Source organism: Carassius auratus, unplaced genomic scaffold, assembly GCF_003368295.1.
Source record: "Carassius auratus strain Wakin unplaced genomic scaffold, ASM336829v1 scaf_tig00011294, whole genome shotgun sequence".
Lineage (NCBI taxonomy): Eukaryota > Metazoa > Chordata > Actinopteri > Cypriniformes > Cyprinidae > Carassius > Carassius auratus.
In genome coordinates this window covers 530,648-556,284 of record NW_020524189.1, presented here as the reverse complement: position 1 = coordinate 556,284, position 25,637 = coordinate 530,648, and the positions used below count along the sequence as shown (strand labels likewise).

Here is a 25,637-nt window from a genome sequence, read left to right as displayed (position 1 = left end):
AAGATGTGGGTATGATATAATGTGACTGGGTTATATAAAATAAAAGACAGAAAAATATGAGGGTCAAATGATAGGATATAGTTTTTTTTACATTTTGGGCTTACTGAGTCCAACCATCACTTTGAACATGATACAAATTACTCATAATGCAATGATGACAAATTTTCATTGTATGTTATGATTATGAAAACATAACATGGCCTTGGTGTCTGTGTGTGCTTATATTATGAACATTATTTACACAGAGGTAGGGGTAACCCTTACACCCGACTATGACCACAGCGAGAAGATTGACCCCTGCCAGGGATAACAAAAATATGTAACCTGAGCTCATAATAATGAACTTGGACTGACCTTTTGTAAAGCTGAAAGATTAAATAATGTCGTGAACAATTTCTGTGGTATGTGTAAGAAGCCGTCCAGGAGATGTTTGCTGAAATGTCAAAGGAGAAGAAAAATGTGTCTTTGTGGAGGAGGAAGAAAACATAAAAAAAGTGTCTTTGTGTAGGAGGAATAAAAAAAAAAAAAAATAATAATAATAATTTTATTTTTATTTTATATATATATATATATATATATATATATATATATATATATATATATATATATATATATATATATATATATATATATATATATATATACACTTTTGAAAGAAGTTCTATTTTTTGATATGAACTTACAAGCCTCATGCATTACCCAAGAACCCCTGTGCTGATATCCTTGTGCTCTCTGAGATAGCTTTCTCAACCCCTTTAAATCTGCTCTACATTTCATGAATGCAGTATCATCCATCATGATCAAAGCTATCTGTGATGTTGCCTTGTTCTTTAAATAAACATACAAATCTGACTTATCTTTAAGTTAGAGTTAGAGATAGGATTGTCTGCTGTTGGTAAATGTTCAGTATTAGAGAAACATTCCTTATTGACAATATACATGTATGTCTTTTACAAATGTTTAAAAGCTAGATAAACTCTGTTTATGTACTGTTTAGCTTAGTAGATGTGTTTGGGTTGCAGTAGGTCATTGAAATTACATTGAATGCAGCTTCTGCACCACATGGACTGCATACACACTGCAAATACAGAGCATGTGTGAACCTGGCGTATCCTGGTTCTCCCTTGTCTTGTTCCTGGTCTTTTTTTTCTGATTGTTTTCTGGATTAATCTGTTTTTCTTATCCCCTTGCTCTGTTGTTGCTTTGGATTGCCTGTTTGTGTATGACCTTTGCTTGCCTTTGGGTTATGTTTGTGGATTACCCCTTCAATAAACTACTGCATTTGGATTTTCTACCTTTGTGTCAGTTCATGACATCAGTGAACACTGCTGAATGAATTTTGAATACCTTATTGAATCAGTTTGAACAGTTATTTGCTCATTTTTTCTTCCACCAAATAAAATAGTTCTCCTTTGAGTGCCACTAGCAAACATATAGGAAACCTGTAATAAGCACTGAAAACATTTCCAACCCAGCACAGTTTGGTTATTGATTATAAATGATTATCAACTCAAATTGTGTATAATCAAATAACCCAATGGTTTTTAGAGTATATAACTGTTTATTGCACTGAACAGTCATAGTCCTCACAATATTTAGAGATATACTGCATAATAAAAGCAACGTTGGTCAGTAAGTGATTTGAAGTCTTACAGTAATTCTCTTGAATTTTATTGTCAGTAATGGTGAATTTGTTCCAAAATTGATTGCTTTGGGGGGAAAAAGGGCTTTAAAAGATGAATTTAGAGACGAAACTTCTCAGGGAGGATTTTACTGTCAGCATGCCAAAGCCCAGCACACTGTCAGCACGCTCAAACCCTCACTGAGAAGTCAATTCATGTCCCTTAAAGCAACACTGGTAATGATCCATGTAAATTCCCTAGTTGGATGTTTGACAACATAGTATAAGTCCCTTCATTCCTCTTTTTCATTCATCCTTTCCCTTGTTCCTTTATTCAAAATCATAGGACTGTTTTGAGAGCCCTTACTTTGGAGTGTGTGAATCCTTGTTCTAATATTCCCTGCTGAAGGAAGCCTACTATGATTAAAAAGACATACTACAGTTTTCTCACTCTCTCCCACAATTTCTTGCCAATCTAATGAAGCAGATTCAGACATGATTGTCGCCCTAGTATTTAGAAAACTGTTTGTTGAAGAAGAGATAAAGGCAGACGGAGACAGGGCAGATGAAGGATGGTGTGAGAAAATAAAAGAAATGCATTTGAAATAAGGCTGAAAGTGTCTGCCCTCATTAAGCTGACCTTTTGTTTAGAGACAAACAGATTTAGAAAGAGAGGAAGAAAGAATGCATGTTGGTGGACAAAAGAAAGGACTTGAATAGAGCAGCAGCTGATCCAGAGCTGCTAAAATGCATAGACATGCCTGAAAGAGTCCCTAGTAAAGCAGCTGAACTTTAGCTTGGGATTTAACAAGACCTCAAACACACACATACATAAACCTCCCACAGTGATGCTCAACCACTCCCTTAGATGACTCCTTCTAACTGTCCACTCCATCACAGGTCCACAGCAGCAGAACGCTCCTCTCCCATCATGAAGTCTGCCGAGGAACCAGACAAACAGAGACAGAGGAGCAGACACCAGTGTCTCCAGATGGGGTGGTTCTCCAGTTTCTGGTGGTGTACATTCGTGATGCTCTTCTTTTATCTGCCAGAGGTGAAGTCTATGAAGGAGAGCATGCCAAGAGTTAAACTCAGCTACAAAGGTAATGTTTGTCTGTTGCTCTGTGCAGATGATTTCTTTCTAAGATGATCTATTAAATCTTTAGTGTTTTGCTAAATTTCCTTGTATTTATTTTAAACATCTGCTTGGGCATTTGTCATTTTGAAAGGATACATTTTGAAGCACATGTAGGGAAGTGAGGAGAGTTTTACAACTCAGTTGTATCAGGTCTATATTTAGAATGCATTTCTGACTGACTGAGTGTATATAAGTAATGTGCTACATAATTTTTTCAATTATGCAGCCCCAAATGTCCCCAGTAATCTGCCACTTTTGTTCTTAAACTTTTGATAAATGCCTTCTATATAGATAAGAATTGTAACATTTTAATTGTATTTTACATTTTCAAATCGTTCCAACCCAATAATTATGTCATGATATATATTTTTTTTCATGAGATAAAATTAATCATATCTCTATTTAAGATTTGGATCATATCACCCACCCCTACATCTCACATGTAAAAATCTGGATCAGTAAATATGCATTACATGTACAGTACACCTGCATTTGTTTGTTTATAGAGTTGTGCTGTGTATTTTGCTGCGTCAGAAGTTTTAGGACAAAATGACCATTTCATAATGAGAGGTTAAACAAGGCCATGACTGCTAAGGTCTGGGATTTTACCCAGTACCTCACTGTAACTGTCTGCATCTCTTGCTGTATTTGCTAACCACTGGTCCATGCTGTGATCACCCTCCCTCCCTCTACCTGTGGTTGTGTGTGATCGCTCGACTGCAGCTGTGGCTTCAAAGGTTTGATAAGTCAATAAGGCGTTAACTCTGTTCGCAACAGTGATCCCACAAGCACAGCACATTTTAGATTATCACTGGAGTTATCCTGACAACATCGTAGCAGTGCTACACGCTCAAACACACACACACACACACACACACACACACACACACACACACACACACACACACACACACACACACACACACACACACACACACACACATGCTGTGAATACTATGGGCACGAGTTCAGGGTAAGATACATGTATGTTGATATAAAATGAGTGAGGCTTAAAAGAAACAACTGTTAAAAGTAACAACGTATCCTTACTTAATTAGACATGGATTATTAAATGACCTACACGTATGATAAAACTACACAAGCTTTACAACAGCAGTAGCAACTTTGATTAGATACCAGTTTGTTCCAGAACATGTTTTTGATAGCGCTGACAAGTGACAAAATATACTTTAGATATTAATGTTTTTTTTTTTTTTTAAGAAGTGATAAAAGTATTTTTCTTAATTTGTTTCTTTTCTTTCTCTCTCTTCCATTCTCTTCTGTGTTCAATCCCTGCCTCGATTTGTGGAAGGAAGTGAATGCAGTGTTTGTTTTATGCCACTGAGGGAAATAAAAGTTATAGATCCTTAAAAACTGACACACAGCATGCCAGCACTACTGAACCAGACCTTCATCCATGTCAGGAAACTCACCCCAATAAAAATATGAGTGACTGTGCAGGGGCGTCTGTTTATTTTCAGTTTCTGTAGCATAAAAATCCGACATGCTGTGTGTCAGTTTGCCATATTTTAGCCGCTGTGCTTGGCGAGAACGAGAATGATGTAAAAGAGAGGGGAGAACAGACAGCTGCCTGACTTTGATTATGATTTGTGCATGCAGTGACCCAGCTCTTGAAGAGATTTTCTTGATTTTTCTTTTTCTTAACCCATTGCCATTCTTTTCATTTTCTTAAAGCAGAAATCTAAAATTTAATAAATACTAGTTAAGGAAAAAACAACAAACAAAATCCTATACATTTATGTATAATATATAGGTTCCTTTTGGGCTTTTTTACAAGATTTTCTAATCCTTAAAGCTGCACTGAGTGGGTCTGTTTGATCTTAAAACTTGCTGTTCCGCTCCATGTTTGGTCCTGTTGGAGAGGATGCAGAAGTACAGTCTTTTACAATCCATCATCTGGGCAGATGGTCTCATAAAAACATTGCACAATATCTGTATCACTGCAGTCCTTTAAAACAGAGTGTGTCATTATATAGAAGAATGCAGGCCTGCGCGCACACCTCAAGGACGAGCAGCAGTAAGTTACTCTTGTTTTTCCCTTAAAGGAAGGCTAAAAGGGGAACATCTGATCTGTGTTAGATATAGTACATCTCATAATGTTCTCTGGAGTCAAGTAAACAATATTCTTGCTTGTCGCTAACATCACTCCTAGCTGATAATGTCCAGTGAAACGCATCAAAATATTATCTTCAGGTTGTGTAAATATTTCTATTAAAGACAGTCTCCTTCAGCCCAGGGGTCTTGAGTGAAGGTTATTGATTGTTTTATGAATGGTATATATTCTTTTGTTTGACATAAAGTGTACATGCATGATGGTATAGATATTAACGTGAACCATGTAAACACAAATCCTTGTTTTGCAATAGGAAAACAGCAATTTAAGAACTCACAGTATAGTATACAATGAACTGTATGGCTCCCTAAACAGATGTAAAACAAGCAGGTCATAAATATGGCTACGAGTCTTCCTAATGTACTTTACACAGAGTTACACTAGTTTCCACTAGTTTGGCTCTCTTCCCAAACCACAGGCAGGATATTTTTTTACACCTAAGAGTATAATCCTTTACCATGTGAGAAATCTTAAAATAAGTCTTGCTCTGTGACATTAGCTTTAAATGTGTGGTCCAGTTCCTGGCAAATAACTGATTATACCTTGATTTGTCAACCCCTAAGATTGTCCATTGCTTCATAGGTTTGTATTTCACTCATCGATCTTTATGCTTTGCTGTTGCCTGAAGATAAATGATGTACCTGTAGGGCTGAAATAGCTTGCTCTGTAAAGATTGAGCTGTACAGCACAATGTATATTGAACTGAATGGACAATACTTTCTTTATGTTTCCACAAGGAGTCTGCATTTCTCATAAAAAACAATTATTAACCCACTACGGTCAGCAAACCACAGAAGTGTAGCATTATGCTGCAAACTTGAAATTCTCTTTGGAGCCTTGGCAATGTTCCTTCTAGTCATGGAAGTATAGCCTCTTGGTACTTGAACTGGAATATTATTAAACTGTTTTGCCATGCAAGCTTATGTTTCAAAATATTTCAAAACAGGGAAATTACAAGGATATGTCAACTATTTATACAAAAATATCTACGATTTCCTTATTCATACAATGAAAGTGAATGGTGAACACAGCTGTAAGACATATATTTGTTGAATAATGACTTAAATATGCATATTTGAGTTTTACTTTTACTTTGATTAGTTTTCATTTTTTGTCCTTTTTGGAGCTTGACAAACATTGGTTTCCATCTCCTTCTGTTGAATGGAAACAAGCAGCTTAAACATTCTGCAAAATGTCTCCTTCCATATAGAAGAAATCATATAGGTTTGAACTTTATCCCTTTTAAGACATGAGATCCATCTTCTCCTCATTATATTGTCTCCGGTATTACTTAGGAAAGAGAATTCAATCTTTCTAATGAATTTGTCAATGCACATTTTAAATATCCTCAAAAAACGTTGTCTAGCTGTAATTTACAGACTACTGCTATGAAAGAAAGTGAGAATTTATTCCCATGAGGGGTCAAGATAATACTCCAGAACTCCAGATAAATCTCTCTAGACCTAATTTCAAAGCAGGAATCTTTCAGCAGGGCTCTGACCTAAAACTGTTTGCAGAGTAGATTATCGTCAGCTAGTCAGGCATTAGCATGAATGGGGTTTTATTTTGAAGAGGATTTTTTTGTCTTATAAATACTGATCCGAAATGACCCATCCTCGACCCTGCACCCCAGAGAATTAATAGTTAAGTCCTAGGATTTATTCAGCTTGTTGATGCTCTAAACTCAGATTCTGACACCCCATGACCCGACCCTAACGTGGATGTTTAGACGATGTGCAGACATGTCAGACATGTAGGAAGGTAGCTGAAATGAGAGATGGAAAGAATGAATAAGGAATGATATGTATATGTGAAATTCTGAATTCAAATATAAGTAAAAGAATATCAGAAAAAAAAAAATCTACAAACCTGCTTTCTATAGTGTTTAAGTGCACACTGCCAGGTTTTCTTGCTTTGAGGCTGCTGGCAGATGGTTATTTATGTGTGCATGCAGAGCATAACAACTGGGTGGAGAAATGTTAGGATTATATCCAAGTCTACTAAAACTGCGTGCTTTGGTCAAATGCAATTACGTGTTTCAAAAATATCTCAAGAATTATGTATCTAGAGAGTTCCGCTTGTACATACCAATTCTTCAGTGAGAATAACAGAATATGTCATTGCTCCCTCAGAGAGGAGAAATGGAATATGAAACCTACTGCAAATGAACCATCAAGCTAATCTTCCATTGTTCGACGTGAGAATTGATAGGTGGAACGAGTAGCTGATTCCAGCTGAATTCTCCGACAGCTCAGAGCCTTTTGGTTCATGTTCAGCAGGTGAAGTAAGGGCTAGAGGAAGGAGGATTAGTAGATGGGCTGATGTTACAGAGAGGATGAAACCTTATCAGAATGGAATCTGAACACATAGATGACAGATAGCCCCAAAGCTATTGTTACTGTAGATAATATGGACTGTAAAGGTAATGGTGCCTCTCAGTATATTAGAAGAGTGAGAGATTTGGAAGAAAGAACAATAGCTGTGCAATGATACAATTTCCAATTTATTGCTACACTGCAATGCTTAGAAAAATGCACACCTGTGCACATATTCACACATAAAGCTCTTATATGCTTGCACAAGTCACTGTTCTGATACACAAGTTATTTAGTATGTTTGTGCATATAGTACATGCTATGTGCTTTCATATATGTATTCACCCTCATTTGACTTTTTCAGAGCTGATTCATTCTCGAAGTGTGGTGCCGTTTGTGGGTTCCAGCGAGGGACTGCGGTTTCAGACAGTCCTATTGGATGAAGAAAAAAGCAGATTACTGCTGGGAGCCAAAGACCACATCTACCTACTGGACCCAGACAACATCAATAAACACCCCAAAAAGGTAAATACATACACATTAAAGGACTCAAACCTGCAGACATGCAGAATCAGGTCTCAGTGAAAAGAAAAGTGAAGACTTTACACTATGTGTGGTCTGGAGGAAAACTTTTCCATAGAATCATTTAGAAGTGCATTCACTCACTCTCAGACTGGTTGACAGATTTCTTCAATTTAGAAAAACTGTTTTTAAAAGATGTGATAATTACAAATTGTTTTTTGATTGAACATGTTGTTTCGTCCAAACCCTTTTTTGTCATTTGGTGAGTAGAATTATATAAAATATATGTTTTGTGTGAAACATTGAATATAAACTAGATCCTGTATATTGTCTGAAGAAAAAATGTGCTTGGCAGTGTTCGTAGGTGGTCACTTCATTTGATAAATTTGATGTTTGTCTGCCTTTTGTCAAACAGGTGCATGTTTTATTGGGAGAGCAAAAAATATTTTTTAATTTTTTTCTATAAAACTGTTAACTTGTCGACTGATAATACTCCTATACTTAGACAACATAATCTGAGTTAAACCAAGTACAAATCAAAACTGTTTATACCTTTATAATCTCACAAAAATGCCTGATAGCAAGGTGTCAGAGTTTCTGGATATGTTTAGCTTATGAATACATTCATGGTAGTGGGTGTTCAAGTATGTTTATGTGTGTCTGTGTGTTTCTGCCTCAAGATTTCCTCTAGTTCACTTCATAATTTCAATTCCAAGAAGTGCTTAGTTATTTCACTGATTGAGCCCACTGATTTGCAGTAGGCATGACAGTCTTCAAAGTACATTATGTAAAGTCATCTCATGAGCATGTGTACTTATGAATCGTCTATTACATGTAGAGACGGTTCTGGTAAGTCAGTGTCAAAGGTCAGGCCTGTGTGTGATAAGCGCTTAAGCTTTTAATAACACGAGTGCAGAGACAGGGCCAGAAGCCCCTTCATCACTCTTTATCTGTACGTCATCCTCCCTCTCAGGGGCTTAACCCAGAACTCATGTTTGTACAGTATTTCATGTGTACAGCTTTTCATCTGTTATATATACAATGAATTAAACTTTGTTTAAAGTCCTACTTTGAGTCTCGACTTGATCTGAGACTAAATCAAAGCTTTTGTTGAATTACCTTTCTAAAAACAATTCCCCGAGAGACAATTGTAATCACATATGCTGACAATTTAAATTAGAAGGTATTTTTTGCTTGTATTTTTACTTGAATTTACTTGCTTTGTATGTGTGTGTGTGTGTGTTTCTCACTTGCAGCTGAGCTGGCCAGCTCCAAGAGACAGGGTGGATATGTGTATACTGGCTGGCAAAAACCCTCTCGTAAGTTTCACTCAGCATATATGTCTGTTGAATGACCATTTCAATACACAGCCTGTCCTCTTTAACTCAAACCTGTATAGTAAAAGATCGCGGACTTCACTGCATGGTTCACAATTTTCACAAACTCAACACTGATAATGAGAATTCTTTCTTACCAAACTTTAAACAGTAGTGTATATTATATCACTTGATTTTTTCAAAGAATATTGTTTGTTTTTTCATCTGAAATCTTACAAACTCCATTTTGAAATGCTTAAAAAGTATGCTTACGATATCTTTCTTGATAAAGACAGTTTGTTAGATATTAGGCTTTTTAATGCAATGACATCCATACATTAAATGTGTCCAAACAGTTTTTGAGGCCACTGCACATGCTCCCATTCTCTCTTTCTCTTTCTACCTCAGACCGAATGTGCTAATTTCATTCGAGTTTTGCACATCTATAACCGGACCCATGTCTACACCTGTGGAACTGGAGCATTCCACCCCACCTGTGCTTTTTTAGAAGTCAAAGGTCACAAAGAGGCAAGGAATTCAATTATTGACTGATTCCACATATATTGATTATATTGAGTTTTTCGAGGTTTTCTGTTTTATTTATTGGTAATCTTGAAAGAGTATTAAAGCATTATAAAATAATTTCTCCTGTATGGTAAATATTAATGGTGAGTGTTTGGTGTAATGATTGCAGGACACCTGGTTGCACATTCACAGCAACACTGTGGAATCCGGCCGAATGAAATGTCCTTTTGACCCACTCCAGCCTTTTGCTTCAGTACTCACAGGTGAGCATGAATCTAAAAGACGCAAACCTGATATAAAGAGCATTTTACTCTTTGCATTTGATAGGCTTTCACCAATGAAAAATCTGGCTCCTCTGTACTGTCTGTCATTCATTTGTTTTTGGCTTCAAGTTAAACAGCCCCTTATGTTTGCAATGAAGGACTGCAGAGAAACGTCACACCCTGTCAAGAATACCAGCTGTACAATTTCCAATGTTTCCTTTTTCTTTTCTTGTGTTCCATTTTTGTGGGTTGTATTGAAGCCTGAATTTTTCTAGCTGAACAAATTTTGATTAATTATGGCCACAAGTCATCACAGATACTTCCTTCTTAACAGGAATTGGATTGCTAAAATAAAATTTTCATAAAAGACCGGAATTAGGAAAGTAAAAAAAAAAAAAAATACACAAAAGTTAAATTGTCATCATTTACTCATCCTCATGTTCATTCAAAGGCTAAGTTGCATGAAACACAAAAGGAGTTTTGAAGAATGCAATGAAAACATTTTGTGACAAGCTACAAAAAAAAAAAAAAAAAAAAAAAAAGTAATAAAATCGTAATAAAAGTCATCCAGCCTTATGTGCAAATGGACTATAATCAAAAGTTTAAGTTAAAATCCAAAGTAAGTATTGCAAATGAGATTTTTTACTTTTGGTTGATCTCCTCCAACAGTGTGGTTGAGGGTGTTTATTTACACGGACAGGCATAAGCAACAGGGAACAACTCTGGGAGAACACAGAGCACATTCTCCTTGATGTCATCGAGATTTGCTCCAAACCACATACTTAGAGAGATGGGTGAGGTAGGGTGGAGGCCCAAACACCAAATGATAACTCAGATAGAAATCGCTGAGTGATTCTAAAAACATAATCCATATACCCATTTTAGCTGCCATGGATGTTATTGAGACTGTATTTATGGAACATACTGTAATATCTCAGTTGGGCTTGTATATCACACGTGTGAGGAAAAGAAAACAAGAGAATGCTGAGGCTAATGATTAATGTCTGCAGCCTGACTGACCACAGCTCAGTGTTTGTTTTGTTTATCCCTTTCTGTTTTCAGATCAGTATCTCTATGCTGGCACAACGTCTGATTTCCTGGGCAAGGACAGCACGTTTAGTCGCTCTCTTGGCCCGCCCCCGGATCAGCATTACATTCGCACAGACATCTCTGAGGACTACTGGATCAATGGTCAGTGCTCCCCACCAGTCCAGTTCAATACACTCATACCAGCACTTGTATGAATTACATACAACGTGTTAGGCACAGCTGAAAGAGTTTTTGGTTTAGTTTAAAAAAAAATTTTTTAGATAATGAATACTGGATAACCGGTGATCTTTTAATGTGGAAAGTTTAATGCTATTGTGCATAACAAGATCTTAAAGTTAGGGAGTTTAATGAAGGGATTTTGCAGTGAGGGTTTACTTGTTGCAGTTTAGCCATAGGTACGGTATTTATGGGCAGCCTGAATGTTGTTTCTTATTGTGTCTATTATATATACACTACCATTCATAGGCTGCATAATGTTATTTAATAAAACAATAATACAATACAATTTAAAATAACAGTTTTCATTTAAAAGTTTATTTATTTATTTTTTTTATGTAATTTATTCTTTTGATGCCAATTACCAGCCATTACTCCAGTCTTCATTGTCAGATAATCCATCAGAAATATTTTTTTTATATGCTGATTTGGTGCTCAAGAAGCATTTAATATTATTTGCAGTGTTGACAACAGTTGTGCTGCTTAACGGTTTTGTGGAAATCATAAAAAAGTAAAAAAAAAAATACATAAAAGTTAAAATTGTCATCATTTACTTATCCTCATGTTCATTCAAAGATTGACTTGCATGAAACACAAAAGGAGTTTTGAAGAATACAATGAAAAAAAATTGTGATAAGCTCAAAAAAAAAAACAAGTCATAAAATCATAATAAAAGTCATCCAGCCTTTTGTGCAAATGGACTATAATCAAAAGTTTAAGTTAAAATACAAAGTAAGTATTGCAAATTTGATTTTTTATTTTTGGTTTTACTTTAAGCAGTGCTGACAACAGTTGTGCTGCTTAATGTTTTTGTGGAAATCATAATATAGTATATCTTTATATGGATCGTTTGAATAAAAATTTCTTTAATGTCACTTTTGATCAATTTTATGCATCCATTCTGAGAAAAATAAATAAATAAATAAATACTCACCCCAAACTTTTGAATGGTAGTGCATATAAAAACAGCTTTTTGGCCACACACAAGCCCACACTCATGCTAACACACATATAAAGCATAAGTGACAGATTGAGAAAAACCAAAACCACAGAAAATAGAAAAGGCGCAGTCATTAATATACGGATACCACAAACTGATTTCTTCTCACAGTCTTTGGAAAAGTTATTACGCATTAAAAGATGCCACATTTGAGGCGTGTTGCCTGTGTGTCTATGACATACAACCTATGTAATTTACTAGAAAAGATCCTTAAATCATAAGAAACGATGAGTCAAATCAACCAGCACAGAATATGTTTACTGATAGTCAGGTATGTTTGAGTTGCCAGTGTCTTCAAACTTGCATTTGCTGTAATTAACTCAAATCAGGGCTTTTTGATATGCCCATAAAAGTGATAAATAGATAAAAGTATGCATTTTGAATATCTTAAAAATCTATTTTGAAAAACTAAATGTGTTAAAGTATTATCTTCTGCTTGGACTCTGAGTAACTCTGAGAGTAACACATCAATCCTTTATAGACATCCTCTGAGTGAACAACTGCTGGCACTTTCATCTTCTTTCCTCTCTATCTTAGTCATTTGCGGAGAGTCCAACATAATATAGTCTTTGTCTTCTCATTGAGTTAATGACTGTCTTTCTTCCACCTTTGGTTTTCTTCTGAATTTTAGAGCTGAACGTTGATGCAATTTAATGGAGATTAAACCCACACCGTCTATTTTCCAACCCTAAATACCAATTTAACAGTCTGCTCTGCGTCTAAAAGGAAATGCCTAGCATTTACACTAAACAGTAGGATACAGTCTTTATACTCTGTCACACACACAAACAGTGGGTCTTAGCTCTTTTAATAGGACTCCACACTTTCTTGTAAGTCTGATAAAGTGATTGGTGGATTAGCATCACAGAAATAAATTAAAGCTGACCAGCTTTTCTCTCTTTTGTCCCCACAGAGGGCAAGTTTATTTCCGCTTATCCCATCGCGGACACATACAACCCTGACGATGACAAGATTTACTTCTTTTTCCGCGAAGCGTCTCGTGATGGGAGCACTACGGACAAGACTGTGCTGTCTCGTGTCGCCCGGATCTGCCAGGTAAGACTTGTCCTCACTCTGCCTGATCAGAGAGAAACTCACCTCATCACTCTTATCCTTTCTTAGCACATAAGATTAAATGTGCTTCCCCTGGGAGGGGAAGCTTCCTGGTAAGTTCCCCCTTGATGTGATCTGCTGAATGCGGACCAAACCACTGTTGTTAGGCGGGGTAAATCATAGCAGAGGTCTGGCCATATAATTGCTGCCTAAGTTGTTGTTTATAATGACATTTGGAAGTCCTTTGCGTTGCAAAATATGTGTGCTCAGTGACTTCATTGTCACATTGTGCTCTGCCCATCCCCTAACCAGAGTTCATTATGAAGGCTGGGGATATTACACAAAAACAACCATAAAAAAGTCAGATATGCGTTCATCTGAAGTCAAGCTAAACTATGTGGAACAACAGATCAAACATCCCACTGACCAAAAAATGCGTCATCTTTATATTCATGGAGGGTTATGTGGGAAATGAACTCTGTTCCCAAGGTTGTTCCCTAAAGAAAGTGATTAATTGATTCCCTTCACAAACGTCTCTTCCACAAGGCTGTCATGAAAACACAAAGACATCTTTTTCATTTATGAAGAAAATAATTTATTGTCTGACCGTACATTATACTGCTTATTTGAGAAGATAAAGCAAACATAGTAATACAACCATGAGTGACCATGAGTACAAGAGACATAAAACCAACACTTATACAGGTACAGTACCTTTCAAATGGTACAGTTAGTAATGGTACAGTTGGGTTAGGAAAATGTGTATGTATATATTTATTTAATTTTATTTTACACTGCAGACTAGCGTAATGGCCACTGAAAATTCAGCTTTGCATCACAGGAATGAATTAAAATACATATATTAAAACAGAATATTTCACAATATTACTTTTTACTATATTTTCCATCAAATAAATGCAACATATGTGAACATATTGTAGGAGAGTTCTTTCAGAAACAATAAAAAAATCTTACCGACCCCAAACTTTGAACAGTAGTTTATACTGAATGTTGAAAATGGTTGTTGTTATGCAACAGTATTTAATGCAGAAAGCTGCAGTTGACCAATTAGAATCAAATATCGTAGAGAGTTCTGTGTCATTTTAAGTAATTGTCCATGCAAGTCACCTGTCAGCCTGCAATTATAAAAAGTAAATGATTTAAATCAGTTTCCTTAATGCTGGAGACTTATCCTCCCGGGCTGTGTGCTATAAAAATTCCTAGCTCTATTGCAGAATTCTTAGACTGAAGCGGGTGGGTTTTTATAGCTTTAGGAGTGAGCTGTAAAACTATCTGAGGCCAGATTCCTCACTGGATAACTGGCCTAACACTAGAGAGGGCATCTTTGAAGATGAAAGAATTTGGAAAACGCCACTCCAAAACCTCTTTTAGGTCTTTCCCCTCTTTTTCTCAAGTGTGTGTTATTCCAGAGGAATAATGGCAGAGCAGGAATATGTTTGCTGCTTTAAGTTGGTGTAGGTGAAATCATTGGAGTCCTTTGATTAAACCCTTCTGGCTATAATGAGGAGACTCATTTAAGTGTTCTCAACATGTCTTTTCAGTCTAAGACCTCTCAGTGCTCTATTGTGCATCTAAAGACAGAAACCTGCTCTTGGTAAATTCACAGAGAAGGTCGTTATTTTCCCATTATAAACTCCCTCGCTTGCTCTTCTCGATTTCTTAAACTCTCTTTCTTTGTCCCTCTTGTGTGTGTTTGTGTACCTCTTAAGTTTGTGTGTAACTGAGGGGTTGGTTTGTGGTTTTCTGCAGTCTCATGCTTAATAAGCTGCTATAATCAGAAGCAAATGCTGTTTTTCATTTTTATTATAAAGTCTATAAAATGAAGGATTTAAATGATGAACATGCTTTCAGCACGGCAGAATTAAGAGACCCTATATGCCCTTGTGTTTGCATGCAGAATGATGTTGGAGGTTTGAGAAGTCTTACCAACAAGTGGACAACATTCCTCAAAGCAAGACTTGTGTGCTCCATTCCTGGACCAGATGGGGTGGACACACACTTTGATGAGTTACGTAAGTGCTCCTGCTTCCCGCTTCTGTATTTCAGTTTTATCATACTTTTTGGCATTTGAAAATTGTTCATTGTGCACTTTTTTTTTCATTGTGTGTGTGTTACAGAGGACATCTTTCTCCTCCCTAGAAGAGATGAAAGAAATCCAATGGTGTACGGCGTGTTCACCACCACCAGGTGAGACAAGAGCTCCTACAAGAGAGCATATCAATATTTCATTGCTCTTGGTCTGGGTACTGTGGCTTGAAATCCATTCTGAAATGTGTAATTGTTGATGTGACATAAAATGAGTGGAAAATTATTTAGCAATTAAAAAAATATATATTTGTAAAAAGTTGCGCATTTGTAATAACTTTTCGTTTACTGTGGCAGTCAGGATGTTGTTTTTTAATGTGCATTTTTGGGCTCAGTTCCATCTTTAGAGGATCAGCAGTTTGTGTCTATAACATGGAAGACATCCGTGCTGTGTTTAATGGACCGTATGCTCATAAAGAGGGACCGGACCATCGCTGGGTGGAATATGAAGGCAGAATCCCCTACCCACGACCAGGCACTGTTAGTAACACTACAGTTTCAGTGCTCACTTTCAGTCACTGACACTTTGATGAATTTTATACATTACCACTAGAGGGAGACATAACATTATACTGTATCTATACCTAATAATTTACATACTTCAAAATCCTGCTTACATCTGAGGTGCCCACACTTTTTACTAGGATGGCCAAAAATGTAAATATATTCTAATTATATAACTAAATATCTTATTTTTCTTTCATAGTGCCCCAGTCAGACATATGATCCTCATATAAAAACGACAAAAGATTTTCCAGATGAAGTCATCAGTTTTATACGGCTGCACCCGCTAATGTACCATTTTGTGCACCCAATGACGGGCCGACCAATTTTCACTCGTGTCAATACGGAGTACCGGCTCACTCAGATTGTAGTGGACCGCGTGGCAGCTGAAGACGGACAGTATGCTGTTATGTTCCTGGGCACAGGTAAGAAAAACAATACAAATGTTACTAGTGATTTGTAACAACTAGATATGATGTTGTATTTGGGGAGAATTAAGCAAATGTGATGCATTGTTATTTTGGTATTTTAAAAAAGCTTTGATGACCTAGTGGAATAAAAAAAAAAAACATTTTGCCTAATTCTACATACTTTTTGGAATTTTAATTGCTATTAAATTTCACAAAAAATAAAACATTCTGCAATTTTTAGGTATTAAAACTGAAATAGTATTTTCTTTTTAAACATAATACAATAGCCTTTATTTTATTTATAACTAAAAAAATTATGTTTTACAGTATATTTGCAGTGTATACGTGAACTATTTAAGTAGCTTTCATTTTTATCAGCCAGCAGATGGCAGTAGAGCTAAGAAGACGTAATTGTGTGTGTCTGTGTGTGTGTGTGTGTGTGTGTGTGTTTCTGCACAGATATGGGATCAGTTTTAAAGGTTGTCAGCATCACTCAAGAAAACTGGTACACAGAGGAGATCATCTTAGAGGAGCTTCAGGTGTTCAAGGTAAATGTAGCAAACATGCAAATATGAAACATGTATGGATGAATAAAAAAAATAATAACAATAAATACAATAAACAAACACTAGCAAAGAAAACACAATGAGAAGCAAAAAAGTTCTTCTGACAACATCACTGGTGCATTTATTTATCCAGAGTCCCTCACCAATCCTCAACATGGAAATCTCCTCAAAACAGGTAAGAACTGAAGTTTAAACTTGGTTCTAGTAAACTAAATCTTTAGCTTGGGATTAAGGAAGAAAAAACAAATAATTTTATACATTATTTAAAGAACATTCATCAGCAAGATGTTTTTGTTTCAGAGGTTCTACAGGACTCTTTGTCATATTTAAGCAACAGCAAATAAATGTTACCAGGCCTTGGTCTCATAATAGACTTTTTATGGCCTCCAATGTTTTGTACTTGTACTGAGTCTCAAAGAAAAGTCTGTTTCTTCAGTTTCTTGGCCAATCTTTTTCTTTTTAATAGCAAAGGATAATAGAGTATTGGTAATAAATTATATGAAGAATACAGGGGTTGGATTGAAACTTTGTGTCATTATATCATTAACATTTTACTTCTGCCTCTAATTATCTATAGTGAATGCTACCACTTGAAATCACTAAATGGCTTCAAATAAGTTCCTGAACAACATTTGCTTTTACAAGGGTGTTATATGGGAAGGCTTGCTGTGACGGCCAGACTTATGCTGAGAGAAAAGCAATGGCACCATAACTTTTATTCTGTGTATTGTTGTTGTAGTCATGTTTAACTTTTTTCTCTGAGTCACATGTACACTTTCTTTATTTAGAAGAAGACGTATTATGCGGATTGATAACTCTGTTAGAGCGTTTGCTCCAGTAAGCATTTTTTTTAAATTGCACCTGGTGTAGTACTTTGTGTATGTGTGTGTGTGTGTGTGTGCAGCAGCAGCTGTTTGTTGGAGGAAGCGACGGGTTGGTGCAGGTGTCCCTGCACAGGTGTCATATTTATGGGCAGGGCTGTGCAGAATGCTGCCTGGCTAGAGACCCCTACTGTGCTTGGGACGGCATCCAGTGCTCCAGATACATTCCAGCTTCCAAGAGGTAACACACACACAAACACACACACAACATGAACCGATAAAGTCATTGTCCCAAATACAAGTCGATGCAAAGCCTTGACATTGATTCACAGAGTCAGCACTTCTGTTTAACGGTCTTCTGATCGACACAGACAAAAAACGCAAAGCCACATGTGTCCTACGATATCCCTGAGATGTGCACCGTGTGCAGTTTGGTGCGCTGAGGTTTTTGGGATAGCAGAAAGTTAAAATAGAGAGAGGGCTCTGTGGTGCCCTCTTTCTGACCTATTTCTCCAGGGTGAGTTGTTTCCTGGAGTTCAGCACAGAGAAGAAAATGATAAATATTTGATTTTTCCTGTGCCATAGGGTGTAGTGGGACTGGACTGGACAGGCAAATTGATTAAAGTTGCTTTGTTGTTGAGATGATGTATGTGAGCTGCCAGAGAAGTTTTCTTGCCCTTTCTCTCCCGGCTCTCCAGTCTGCCACTGACGCAAGGAGGCCAGGTCATCCTGCAGAGAGAGCGAGCGAGAGATAAGGAGACACACAGAAAGAGAGATTTTAGTTTATTTTGGAGATTATTTTGGCTGTCAAAGGCCTCTGTTTGAAACACGCTTTGTGGCATCATTAAGATTAATTAATTTTTTCTTTTTTTGCTCTGAAGATTACACTTTAGATTAGCCAGTTATGTTTTGATGGGTATTTGTTGTAATTGCTTTGGCTATTTTTAATTTATGATTGATTTATCCAGTGGTTCTCAGCCTTTTGACCCCCCACCCCTCCATTTCCACAACGATAAATTAAAAATACTTTTTACACACAGCAAGCATGAAAAATGAATGGATGCTTAACAATATTAAAAACTCAAGATGTATTTGTCTTAATTTGATTGGCGGCTCTTTTAATGTTTAAAAAATGTGATCAAAATAAATCTGAATCCAGTTCTTACAGGAGGGCCAGAAGGCAAGATATCAAGCATGGAGACCCATCCAGCAATTGTTGGGACACAGAGGATGGTAAGGAGGCATATGAGGGTGTGTGTGTGTGCATATGGGGCATAAAAGCACTAAAAGCTCTGTTTTGTTTTAAGATGCTGCATTGTCCTGTGGGGCTCACCTAATGGATCTCTACACTAACCCAAAAAATACTTTACTGTTTTTCTTATATGGTGATCACTCTCTCTCTCTCTGTTTGGCAGTGTTGGGGAGGAATGTTGAGGAGAAGGTGTTGTATGGCGTAGAGAGTAACTCCTCTTTTCTCGAGTGTGTTTCACAATCCCAGCAGGCATTGGTCCGCTGGTTCGTACTGAAGCCAGGAGCGGACCACCGTCAAGAGGTATAGTCAACAAACATCTGTCTCATTGTGTGTGTGCGTATTATTCACCCATTTTTCTAGCTCTGTCTTGTGTGACAGTTGGTAAGTAGTAAGCTATGCTACAAAATTCAACATTTAATAAGTATTTAATATTTATATTTAGATAAGTATTTCACAGAGAATGCAAATCCAAAAGCAAGTAATAAAATTAGCTCTTGAATTTTTTTATTTTAAAAAATTAATTATTTAATTATGTCAAGTCAATTATGTTAAGTCACTAAAATGAAAGGTTGTGCCATAAAACATAAACAGTAAGCGGTACTGTTTTGTTTCAAAGTAAATTAGTCAATTAGCATAAATGTATGAAGTATAGCCTGGCATATTCCAGCCATAATTTCTCTTTCATAACAAAATATTTTGCAATCACAGGCTTTTTATTGTTTGACACAATCTAGAAACTAATTTACAGCAACTCTCAACCCCCTGATGCTTAGATGAAATAAATGTTGCATAATTCTGAAGATCGTCTTACTAAACAATGTGTTGTAACTGAGAAAAAGAGAACTAGAACATTTCTGTTGGTAATCTTAAAGATGGCCTGAGGCTCAGAAACTGAGAAAAAACAAACAGAGATAAAGAACACAGCAGTACCGTCAAGAAGTGACCTTCACTGATGGATTCATCTCTCTTATTCTGTGTTTTACACCTACACATTTAATCTCATCTTCACTGCTGTCGATTAGGTGTCATGCACCTGGTTGACATACATACTAACTGTTTCCCCTTCTTACTTTAGAAACACATACAAATACATCTGTCTTTCAGATATCTCTGTCCCTTTAAACTGCCCGAGGGAGTGTAATTGTGCTATCTTCTAAAACAGATTTTATGCGGTATATGTGAACAGCAGTTTTTTCAAGTGAGTAGTAATGGATCTATGTGTGTAGTGGAAAGATCATAGTGCAGAAACAGAGGTCATTTTAACCTTGTGTTGTGGGTGTGTCTTGTCTTTATTATCTGTGATGAATAGACGAGGGCCAAGACCCGACTCTGGAGTGGTAGATCAGCATACCCTTTTATTGATCCATCTCCACAACAATGAATCCCAACAGGAATGTGTGTGTGTGTGTGTGTGTGTGAGAGAGAGAGAGTTGAAGACACGTATGAGGAGGCATGACAGGAGGTCAAATCACAGCATGTCACAGGCTAGATGCAATTCACGAAGAAATGTGCTGTTTCCTGCTTTAAGAAATATCCTGCAGTCCCACGTCTCAAGTAAACATTAGTCCTGCTATGATGCATTTGATTTATTTTAGTTTCCCTTCCTGCTTTTCTTCTCCTCCTTTCTTTCCCGTCTTTCCCACAGCACAAAACAACTCCCTACCACACAGCTGCCCAAAACACCTGCAACACATGCACAATCTTAAAGATATCAGCCCTCACTTCACCTCGTAAAAGACAACAATAAATGATAGAAGAGAAAACAGCGCCTGCTTGTTTGTGTGAAAATGTATCGAATCAGAGTAAACAGATATCTGGTTGCAATAACAGAATGGACCCCTCAACATAGCTGAGAACATAGCAAAAGAATTATGGGATGGGAATTATAGAATGTTTTTATTCTGGTTGCAATTTGGATTTCAGTTCCTTAACAAGCCCATTAAAACAATTAACTTGTTTTTACGTAATACTTAAAAAAAAGCACAAGCCTAAACTTGCACCATGGATTAATTTTATATATATAAAAAAAAAATTCTAAAGGCTTTTTATATAGGCACTTATAGTTAGCCATATTTGAACCATATTAAACTAATTCAGTTTAATTGTTTTCACTATAAACAGATTTACAGTATGCTGATTCTAAGAAATTAAAATAAATACATTTTGAAAATATAATTTAAATGAAATCATTTAGATAAAAAAGCCGACATGACAGCAGCAAAATGTTATATTCTTATATGCATCATATTTTATGATGCTCCAGATATGTTGGTGAAAAAATGCTGAAGAAATCATCAAAGTCTTGCCAGCATTTTTTAAAAATCCAAATAAGAACCTTTTTATCGATTCCCAACCCTAAACAGGACTCGCTACTTCATGCTTTCTGTCCCTCTTTTTCACTCCACCCCTCTACCTAATTTTCCACACTCTACACTACCCTCTTTTTACAACTAAATATATTTTCCCAAAGGACTGTGGGTCACCAGCAGGCCAGCTCATATTTGAGATGTGAGACAGATCCTGTACTGAAGGTTCCGGGCCCTCTTTCTCTCTTTTTTAAATCCCACAGCCAGACCCAGGGGTGTGCGGAGGGGCCACAGACAGACAGAGGCCTTGTATCGTGGTTTTAATGCCTTTGACCTGGCACTGAGACCAATGCTGTGCTTAAACCTGCGTCTGTGATCAGAGGCCAGTTTCCTCCTGCCCCCCAGTAAAACCTTCAGCAGGAGTTACACGCCATGATATATTGCCAAGATACGAAACACAGACACACACGTTCACTTTACAACTCACCCACACACCAGAACATCTCCATGACATACACATGCGTTTCATCTTGACACTCTTGTGCCCTTAGCCTTTATATTATAGTTCCATCTGTTACAGGTGCTGCAAAACCACCCTATTTCCTATCATTCCAGATACGTTTCATTTTAAAAAGCAAATATAAAGTAGAAGAGTATAAAGAGTATAAATTTGAAAGTATAAAGAGTTGTTTAGTGCAGTCATGACTATTACATTTCCCTGCAGCATCCTTTAGATGGTAAAAAGATTAGCACAAATCAATGCAGCAGTGAGCAGTTTGTGTTTTACAGGGTTTCGTTATGCTTTCAAGCTTTCTTTCCCTCCTCTCAGTGCTGCACAGCTGTACTGATTTACTCCAAGACAATAGCTTGACTAGCAGGAGAAATCAGCAGGCTCAAAGACACAGATAACAGAAAAAAGTGACCCTGGACCACAAAAGCAGTCTTAAGTCGCTGGGGTATATTTGTAAAAAAAGCCAAAAATACAATGTATGGGTCACAATTATCGATTTTTTCTTGTTTATATGATAGCAAACTTTCAGCTTCATGCAACCCATAGCCTGAGCTACTTGTCTCGTAGGAAAGTGGTGTTACACAGATGTATTGCAAATCATTAGAATTTTACTGTGAATTCTGTCCTGATTCTTCTAAAATCTAAATTGTATTTATTGGTTTATCATATATGAGTAAAGACATGATTTGGAAAAGTTTTTGTTTATTATTTTTGTTTATTATTATTATTAATATTATTATTATATATTATTATTATATATGCACTCTGATTATTATTATCAAAACAGAAATACCACACAGGGACTAAGTGATAAATAATGAATCAAATGAATAAAAGTGAAGAATATATTTTTTTTTGTACCATTAAAATTAATCAGATTTTTTAAATATCTGTGAAGTGTGTATGGTCACAAACAGGTTTGTATTCACTGAACACACAGAGCATTTCTTATGTCAGAGTCACCAGAAAGATGGAAAAATAACACTGCAATAGATCACACAAACACCTTAAGTTGAAAGTAGACCCTGAAATCACAAGACCAAGGGCATAACACTACTTTGCCCCCCTTTTTCTCTGTCTTTCTGTCTCATTAACATTAACATGTGGTCAGCTTGTCTAATTACATTCTAATGATCAATCAGATGGGATAATGTGAGGTCAGCAGGAAGTGAAGCACTGAGGTTAAAGACTGATCTCTGACCTTGAGAAAGTCTCACTGTGGGCTTCTGGGCAGAATGATTTATGAGAATAAACCCAACAAATGACGCATAAATTCACAGTTTGGTTGTGATTAAAGGAAGTTAGAGGGAAAGTTTGGAGGGAGAGTTTTCAGGAGTGATGATAAAACTGTGTGAGGTCGAAGTGACATACATTACAGTCATTATTATCCGCTTAGGAAATCGGCACTGTTTATTTTGTTTCACCATAATTACTCGTGTAACTAGTCATGGAACTTCTTTAAATAGGGAAACATGGAAGTGTTTGGTAGCTTCTAAATTAATTCCTGTTTGGATCCTAAGGAATGAATGCAGCTAAGCTAAACGCTAGCATAGTGGCGCCGAGCTCTACAGCGATTTTAAGTGCACGAACTGAGGCGGGAGTGTTATGTATCAGCTTGTCTAAGTTGAGGGAAGAACATAGTGGAATATGGAAAAACTGTGGCGTTTTTCTTTAAGCTGTCATGTGTCCAAGAAAGTATTTGTTGATGTGGTTGATTTTTATGAAAGAATCAGTAATTGTGTTTTTGTCGCAGATCAAACCGGACGAGCGTGTGCTGATAACCGAGCGTGGTTTGCTGATTCGTTGGCTCCAGCGTAGTGATGCAGGTTCATACTTCTGCACCTCCCAGGAGCACAGCTTCACCCGTACCCTCCTCCACCTCTCTCTTCACATACTGGACCGTGGACAGATCCACGCACACCAACCTGCTATACGGGAATCATCAGAAAATCCGTCCATGACAGAACCCCGCCAGCGCTATAAGGACTACGTGCGCATGTTGAGCGACCCCGTGCGTTCTCTGGATGAGTACTGCGAAACGCTTTGGCACAAAGAGAAGAAGCAAAAACAGAAGGGCAAATGGAAACACGTTCAAGAGCTCCGCAAGAGCAGGAACCGACGCCACCACTAGAGGCACCAGTGAGGCCTGGATTCGAGTGTGATGTTAGAAGGGTCACAATGCCCTTAGAGCATCTAGATGTGGATTAAATGGACTCTAAACCAAATACTAAGGCATAAATTAATAATCTCCATTCAACCCCCCCCCCCAAAAAAAAAAAAAAAAACTTTCAGAAATAGCAGTGAAACGACACATGAATCCTGTTTTTGTTTTGACAAGTCCCTCAAAAGTGACCCAATGATTCCACTGATTCTCTAACCTTTTGAAAAAATACCTTCTTGAACACCAGTCATCTTGACTATTCTTGAAAATACATCAGAATCTATTAGTTTTGTTAAAGCCCCTTAGGGAAAGGTATGGTACTCTAAAATTATATATCTATTAATCTATAAACTATGATCAAAACAAAGATTTTTTTTGGTCTAAAAATATCTGGATTGAGGAAGTTTTACAAAACAACGCATTAATTTTAACCAAGAATAAAATTGCATTCATGTTGAATGTATGTAAATAATTATATTATTTGTACATGAGATTGTGCATGCTTTAGGATTATTTACATAGAACTCTCTTTAGAGATTACAGTTTTAATCAAGCATTTAAGTTTCACTAAATAAAATACATTATTTTTGTATTTTTGCAATGTGTCTTACCATAGTTAATTTGTTTACGACATATGCCGTTATTTAAAATTGACAATGATGTTGAAATAAACTGTTTCATAACTACTTAACTGTACAACCAAGAAAAGACAATTACTTTATTATTTAAAGAAATAGTTCACACAATAGTTCTGTCTTCCTCTATCAATGTTGCACAAACCAAGCATGATTTTTATCCTCCAGGTGAAGCCAAAAGGAGATTTAGCACAACGTCCAAGCTTCTTTTCCATACAGTGGCAGTTAATGTTGACCATGGCCTTGTTAAACTCCAAAAAGAGTGTCATAAATGGAGTCCATATGATTGTGCACTATATTCTAGTCTTCTGAAGGTATATGAAAATGTAAAAGAGTATGTTGTAAGTAGTATTTTTTTTTTTTTTTGTGAACAATCCCTTTAAGTAATCATTGATTTGCTATGACACTGGCAGCAAGATATATAATATATTCAGTTAATTGTCCTCAATTCAGAATTTTATGATATAATATAACGTTTTTTTTTTAATCCACAGAATACCACAGACAATTATTTGCTATTACCACATGAAATAGAACGCAAATCATTTTCAAAACATTGCTTTTAATTTGTAATATAATAGTTTATATCTTGTGATTTTATATTTAAATGAAGATGGAGTGTTGATACCAGAGTTTATTCAAGACATGTGATGCAATATATATTAAACAATATATCTCTGCCTAGAATGTTTACACACACACACACACACACACACACACACACACACTCAAAGCACAGTTGTATCTTATATCCCATAACTTCACATCTGAACAAGAGGCATGCAGCACTGCCATTATGATTGATCGGAGAGTTCATGGCTAGACGGCCTTTTTCCTGAAGTCAAGCTGCCTCAGATCAGGTTAGAGAAGGAGTGAACTCTTCACACATACTTTACAATAGAGCGTGACCTCAGATAACCCCACCGCCTGAAGAGTGTGTGCTTGTGTTTTCAAGGTCAGGGCTCCTCTCCTATCAGGATTTCTCATCTACTCCATCATTTGGTCATTAGAGCATGCGGTGCCCTGCTGAGGAAGTCAAGGTCAGTAGGTCGCACACAGAAATCTACTAGCACAAACTCTTTACATTTCTTAACATCTTTAAGGTAGAAAATACACAACAGTTTAATATTTTATAAGCCAAATAATAATTTTACACAAGTCCTAAATGAACCACATCATGCCAGAAAACCGTATTTACTCTGGGATCAACAA

General features: G+C 36.7%; 1 protein-coding gene across 2 annotated transcripts in view; it reads left to right on the top strand.

Annotated features, from left to right (window-relative positions):
• The window catches only part of LOC113073057 (semaphorin-3D-like), a 32,160-nt gene extending 8,246 nt beyond the window's left edge, over nt 1-23,914 (top strand). The window contains exons 2-18 of one of the 2 annotated variants that reach the window (XM_026245935.1): nt 2,522-2,724; nt 7,573-7,733; nt 8,987-9,049; nt 9,455-9,574; nt 9,741-9,834; nt 10,897-11,025; nt 13,014-13,156; nt 15,072-15,186; nt 15,292-15,361; nt 15,595-15,739; nt 15,966-16,188; nt 16,633-16,721; nt 16,873-16,914; nt 17,644-17,801; nt 18,720-18,793; nt 18,976-19,112; nt 23,383-23,914. In XM_026245935.1, coding sequence (XP_026101720.1) covers nt 2,553-2,724; nt 7,573-7,733; nt 8,987-9,049; nt 9,455-9,574; nt 9,741-9,834; nt 10,897-11,025; nt 13,014-13,156; nt 15,072-15,186; nt 15,292-15,361; nt 15,595-15,739; nt 15,966-16,188; nt 16,633-16,721; nt 16,873-16,914; nt 17,644-17,801; nt 18,720-18,793; nt 18,976-19,112; nt 23,383-23,760 — 2,313 coding nt within the window. In that variant the 5' untranslated portion in view covers nt 2,522-2,552 and the 3' untranslated portion in view covers nt 23,761-23,914. Of the gene's footprint in view, nt 1-2,521; nt 2,725-7,572; nt 7,734-8,986; nt 9,050-9,454; nt 9,575-9,740; nt 9,835-10,896; nt 11,026-13,013; nt 13,157-15,071; nt 15,187-15,291; nt 15,362-15,594; nt 15,740-15,965; nt 16,189-16,632; nt 16,722-16,872; nt 16,915-17,643; nt 17,802-18,719; nt 18,794-18,975; nt 19,113-23,382 lie in introns of those variants that run through there. The other variant, XM_026245936.1, reaches the window with a different exon arrangement.
• The last annotated feature ends 1,723 nt before the right edge of the window (nt 23,915-25,637 follow it).